Source organism: Calidris pugnax, unplaced genomic scaffold (genome assembly GCF_001431845.1).
Source record: "Calidris pugnax isolate Ruff unplaced genomic scaffold, ASM143184v1 scaffold89, whole genome shotgun sequence".
In the NCBI taxonomy this organism is placed as follows: Eukaryota; Metazoa; Chordata; class Aves; order Charadriiformes; family Scolopacidae; genus Calidris; species Calidris pugnax.
In genome coordinates this window covers 1,197,078-1,203,282 of record NW_015090865.1, presented here as the reverse complement: position 1 = coordinate 1,203,282, position 6,205 = coordinate 1,197,078, and the positions used below count along the sequence as shown (strand labels likewise).

General features: G+C 45.5%; 1 protein-coding gene across 2 annotated transcripts; it reads left to right on the top strand.

Annotated features, from left to right (window-relative positions):
• The first annotated feature begins 256 nt into the window (after window positions 1-256).
• Window positions 257-4,257, top strand: PRLHR (prolactin releasing hormone receptor). 2 transcript variants are annotated; one of them, XM_014945237.1, is made up of 3 exons: window positions 257-505; window positions 618-1,880; window positions 2,661-4,257. In XM_014945237.1, the coding sequence occupies exon 2, from the start codon at window positions 804-806 to the stop codon at window positions 1,836-1,838; it is 1,035 nt and encodes a 344-aa protein (XP_014800723.1). In that variant the 5' UTR covers window positions 257-505; window positions 618-803; the 3' UTR covers window positions 1,839-1,880; window positions 2,661-4,257. The 2 variants fall into 2 exon arrangements, with proteins under 2 accessions (XP_014800723.1, XP_014800722.1); XM_014945236.1 differs by having other exon boundaries at window positions 618-4,257.
• The last annotated feature ends 1,948 nt before the right edge of the window (window positions 4,258-6,205 follow it).

Below are 6,205 nucleotides of genomic sequence, written 5' to 3'. Positions count from 1 at the left end.
TTCTCTGGTTTCAGCATGTTATTAAAATTCTATTTTACAGCCACATTATAGCAGCAAATGCACAGGTAGCTTTTTTGGACACTCCGAGGACTGTGGCAAAGTGAATCTTGGATTAGTTACTGTGCAGGCTAGTTTTAATGAATGTAAATTGATTTTTAGCTGTGAGGGGCAATTATAGATGCACTGGAAGGAGAAGGGAATTTTTGAAAGGACATTGAAGAACTAATTACTATCAGTAAGAAACACGCAAAGAGCAACGTAATACCCAGGACAGCCAATAGGGATAAAAGCTTATACACAAATCTGCCATGACCTAGTAGTGAAGACTGTTTAAAAACACTGGTCTCCACTTAGCTTGTAAATGCGCATCACCCTCTTTCTCACTCATATATTCTCTCTCTCTCTGACACACACACACACACGCTCCTGCATTTGCAGAAGACAGACATCTAGGGCACTTCTTGGAATCCACAGGAAAATCATATGGGATTACAAAACCAGAGCAGTAAGTACTCACTGCATTAAATGTTTATTAAGTGGCATGCTGTCAGAACCTAGATTTAACAGTAAATACAGGAGGACTTTGATGGAAATTGGTTGTATTTGATTTTTCTTAGGAATTGCTGAAAGCTGCCTCTCGAGGATTGCAACTTCACCTTTTGCTTTTACGGATGCTTGTTTACTATCCTTGTGGTAACCTCTGGACAGCCAGTAATCCATTCATTATCCACACTGATTGAGTGCAGGAGTAGTGCAGTGGTAACTACTTCACTCAGCTGACGGCAGACGACAAAAGGAGGGAAATGATGAATTCGGACAATTTAACCTCCCAAAGCTTCCTCTCTGCGATTCATAGCAATGCCAGCAATTTATTTTCAGGGCTCCAGTTTCTTCAGACCTTCAAGCCACTTATCATCCCCTGCTACTCGCTGGTGGTTTTTATTGGTGTCATTGGGAATTACCTTCTCATTTATGTGATCTGCAAGACGAAAAAAATGCACAATGTCACCAACTTTCTGGTAGGCAATCTGGCTTTCTCGGACATGCTCATGTGTGCAACCTGTGTGCCCCTGACACTCGCCTATGCCTTTGAGCCCAGAGGATGGGTGTATGGGCGTTTCATGTGCTACTTTGTGTTCTTGATGCAACCTGTCACTGTGTTTGTGTCTGTCTTTACCTTAACTGTCATAGCTGTGGACAGGTACTATGCCATGGTGTACCCCTTCCGCAGGAGGCTCACCATCCCTATTTGTGCTTATATCCTGGCTGCTATTTGGCTGCTGAGCTGCACCTTGGCTGTCCCAGCCTTGGTCCACACTTACCACAGAGAGTTCCCAGAACTGGATTTCTCCATTTGTGAGGAGTTTTGGTTCTACATGGAAAGAGATCGCCTAGCTTACGCCTACGGCACTCTCATCATCACCTATGTTCTGCCTTTGGCTGTCATCTCCCTGTCCTACCTGAGAATCTCAGTCAAGCTCAAAAACCGTGTGGTCCCAGGCAACGTCACCCAGGGCCAAGCTGAGTGGGACCGAGCAAGGAGGAGAAAGACCTTTCGCTTGCTAGTCTTGGTGGTGGCAGCTTTTGGAGTCTGTTGGTTGCCGCTGCACATCTTCAACATGATAAAGGACATAGACATCAGCTTGATTGACAAGAAGTACTTCAATTTCATCCAGCTGCTGTGCCACTGGTTTGCAATGATGTCTGCTTGTACCAACGCCTTTCTCTATGCCTGGCTCCACGACAGCTTCAGGGGGGAACTGAAGAAAATGTTTGCCTGGAGAAAGAAGAAAATTGGACCCACTACAAATTGCATTATGGCCAGTGTGGTGCTGTAAATAAGAGCTGGTGAGAGTGCACTTCCTTTGTACAGTAACACTGTAAGTCTTTTCAACTATTAATTAGGCCTGATTCCTGACATTTGTTCTCAGGGCTCAATTATAACAACACAAGTCCCGTGCGTAGCTTCCCCAGCACCTCCACTCCTACTGGAGAAGAGGAGGCAGACATCGAGTCCCAGAAATGTCTGTACTTTTTTGAGAGGAGGCCAAGGAGCATTTAGCACATTAAGATACCCTTATGTAAACTCCAGGGATCCCTCCTGTCTGTTTTGGATATTGTTGGCAGTACAGACATGGGATCTGGGGACGGGGAGAAGGAGGGGTCAATATGAAACCTAAATATCTCAGTGAGGAAGTGCTTTGGATCAGTTAAAAATTAAATCTGCGTATCTATCCAGAGTCCAGTCCTTAGCACAGGATCCAGGGTGGAGGACTAACAACAGTCCTGTTGTCCTCTTGGGTTAGGGCCGTGCTGAAGAATAGCCTAAGGCTCTCTGAAATGCCCTTCCTGAGCAGCTGTTCTCAGCTGTGGGCAGGAAACCAGGTTGGTAGGAACTGCTCCGAGCCTCCCTCTGCCACCTGAGTTGTGGGGTCAACAACAGTGTGCAGGGGCCCCCCGACTCCTGATGGTGTGAGTGGTGTGTGGGGTGATGGCCTCGGCTCACCCTCGTTCCTTCTGAGCATCTCTGTAGAAGACAACTGGTTTGTTGCATACCTGGAGATCCATGTGTGGATGAGGGTTCTGCAGCCCACGGTGGAGTGTGCTGTGTCTGCCCCACATGGCTTCCTCCCTCACTGCCATTTTCTCCTTGCCACTAGCCAAGTGGATGGAACACCAGCCTGAGAGGGTTGCTCACCTGCCTGCCACGGCCAACAGCATCGGGCAGGGATCTGCACCTTAGGCTTTGGAATCCAGCATCATTGTGTGATCCCGAACCTCCTGTGTCTCATGAAACTGCAGCACAGCATGTAGCAGGGACACAATATTGCGAGAGGGGAAACAAACCCAGGGTGATGTTACTTCTGTGAGGTGCCACTGCGATGCAGGGTGTGCGACAGCCTGTTTGGTGGATTTGCTGGTGATGTTGCCAAGGACGGGCAGACTGGAAATATAATGCATGGTGGAAACTCATCCAAATATGGGAACATTAAAACACACCACCACTTTACTGACATTGAATTTTGCTCCTGCCATTGTCTCATGTAACCCCAATTTGCTGACCCTCCCCCAAGGCAGCTGCGTACCCGGCCAGAGGAATGGACATCGTCAGAGATTTGGCAGCGCCGACACGTTTTGTGCTCATCACTTGAGGAACTGATTTTGACATGTGGCAATGCTGTCATCAGCTTTGGTCTCCAGAGACAGCCAGAGACTTTGATACTGTCTTCAGGAGCACTTGTAAAGGTGCCTGTTAAGAGACAGTGGGTGGAAAGGGCTGTTGTCATTGAGCCATGTATGAGCATTGTGTGACCAGCCAAAGAAAGACCTGTCAAACAGGGCAGAGTGGCAAGTGCTCTCTTTTGAAGGAGTCTTTTGGGAAGAAGCGATTTCCTTTGACATTCACCTTTCAATCAGATGAGGGAGTTAGAAGCTATAATCAACCTAATGGTTTCTAGTTTCTTCCTCCCTCTGTCTGAACTGAAAATAGCCCAGGTAATAGATAAGAGTAAGGGAAGAAGTTCTGAAAGCAGACATTGTTTCTGAAGAGGTTTCTTCCAGCCTGTGGAGCCAGAATCTGGGATGGCAAAAGGAACTGACTGAAACTGAGCTGAGATCAGCTGGAAAAGCAGCACAATCCAGGGGCAGTTTTGGCCATTGTCAGCAAGGGCATCTGTCTGACTGCAACTGCCCATGGCCAGAAACTGTCCTGGTTTGAGGGTGTGGGCTGCAAGGCAAGGCAAAAAGATGAGTAGGGAAAGGGAAGAAAGAGAGGACGGTTTCTCTAGTTTGTAAGTGTACTCCTACTGTGAAACTCTGAATATAATTTCTCTCATCAGCATTCAGTAAGCTAATCTGGTTAAAAAAATACACAGATGCATATGCACACACTGGGAACAGCATTGGAAAAACGTTTGAAATCCCTTCTTACAAATTTCCTTAGAATTTCAAGCTGTTCTGTTGCTTGTAATGAGGAACTGGATATTAGAAGCTGATGACAGAAACACTGAATCAAAGAAAATCCTTTTAAAGTGGGTATTACTTGCATTCACTCTGTGATGAAATGTATCTGCCGTTCTTACCTTGATTTAAAGATTTGAATGACCTATTAAAGGATGTTTTGCTTTTGCTGAATTGTAGGGAATATTTTTTCCTTCAAGCTCAATGTAGCAAGTTACATGAATAACTGGTGATTTTGAAAAGGCAAAAAACCCTTCCAAACAAACCAACTAAATTTTATAAGTTTTCAGCTTCTGTTCAGCTCTTCTGAAGAAAACAGAGAGTAAGACACCGAGAGAGAAACAACACTGCAAAAAGCTGCCTTAAGTAACTACAAAATCCTGATTTTTAGAGATTTTTCTTCTATGGAATTATATTACTTCAAGCTGTCAGTTTGTCAGTTTGTAAAGGCTAATTAGCATTGAGATGGCCCTTTACATTTACAATCTTGTGCACTAAATACAGACAGCGCTGTAACCCAGAGTGATCCAAAGCCCAGTGGAGTAACTGGGAAGACTCTTGTTAACACAGCAGGCCTGGGATCATTTCCTTCTTACACATCATGTTTTTACACTCATTTGCAGGCACTGCAGTTTGGTTTATTAATGTTCTCTTGAATGTCAGTGACTGCAGATGGTGTCTGCAGAGAGCTGCACGAAGCAAACAAGAGGGATTTCTCTCTCTATTTTTTTTTTCTTTTCTACCTTGAGACAGAATTGAACGGCTGCTCAGTGCCTATATTGTTCCCAGCATGATGGACGCACTGGGAATATCTTGCTACCAGCAGCCCCTGAAGCTGCAGTTCCAGCAGTGCCAAGGTATGTCACGCCAAGGAGGTCCTCAGGAGTGCCCAGCACAGCAGGCACCCTTGTTTAAGTGCTGGTTTAACCTGTACATGCCTTGAATCTTTCAGGACTTGCATTTGGAGCACAAAGCTCAGAGCCTGCCCCTTGCTTCAGGCCCTTCTCAGGACTATGTTTTGCAGATGCACCTTGAAATGATCTGTGTTCCCCAGCCACAGGGTCCTGAAGTTCCTTGTCTCTCCTCAGCAGCTCCCTTAGCCCACCTTAGTGGTTCTGCAAGGCCATTTTTCCAGGCTTTCCCTGCACGATGCAGAAAGGAGGTCTGGCACCAAGCTGGAGGACTGGGGGTTCAACAAGCTGGTGGGGACCAAGTCACAGCCACATTCACTCAGACCCACCTCTGAATCGAGCCCCAGGAATCTCTGCTCAATGTAATTACTGTTTTCTCTGATATCCAGAGTAATAAACAATAATAAGATTTAGAGGCATGTTGGCGCACTTCTTTAATCCAGTTATACAAATAATTATATTCAAAGCCATCATGTGAAATGTGTTTGCTAATCTCCATCCCTCTCCAGGGAACTGCTGGGGTTCTCTGGGGGACCAAGGCTCATCACTACAGTATTTTTGGTGGTATAATTTTTAATTACCATTTAAGAAATCATTGCATGCTTTGATTTTATAAAGTAGCTTGGGTCAAAACTTGGTGAACCTATTAACTTTCCCTGTAAGGGTTTTAGTGGTTGTTTCCTGCTTACATTAGAATCCAAGGACTGACACATTGCAGGACAGCTTCTCTGTAGGGATGGAGCAGGGTTTGCATCTGAGCTGAGGGCTGACAGAGTGCTCCTCGTCTGCTGGGATTTCATTCCAGTTATTTACATCTACCAAGAGACTCTCAGCAGGCAGAAACCCACGTGTTCTGCATTTTACAGCAGCAAATATGTGCTATTTATGATGGCTCCTAAGGCTATACCTAAAGGACAGCCTCTGATAAACACTCCTAGATGTATTATGGAGTTTGTACACATGCTCTGTGGTGGTGTTTTCAGGCAGATATCGAATGCATTAACCGGCAAGTGGGTTACCAGAGCATGGTGAATCTTTGGCTTTGGAAATGGAGGACCTACTTAGGACCACACTTACTCATCGTAAAAATCATCTTCAGAAGGTTGTTTTGTTCTTGGATCATAGGAGAAGGCTCTGGGGAAACCTTATAGCTGCCTTCCAGTACTTAAAGGGAGCCTGCAAGAAAGCTGGAGAGGGACCTTTAACAAGGACACATGGTGGTAGAACAAGGAGTAATGGCTTTAAACTGGAAGAGATTTAGATGAGATCTCAGCAAGAAATTTTTCACTCAGAGGGTGGTGAGACACTGCCCCAGGCTTCCCAGAGAAGCTGTG

Coding starts and splice junctions, on each gene's coding strand:
- PRLHR (XM_014945237.1), top strand. CDS start 804: ATGATGAATTCGGACAATTTAACCTCCCAAAGCTTCCTCTCTGCGATT.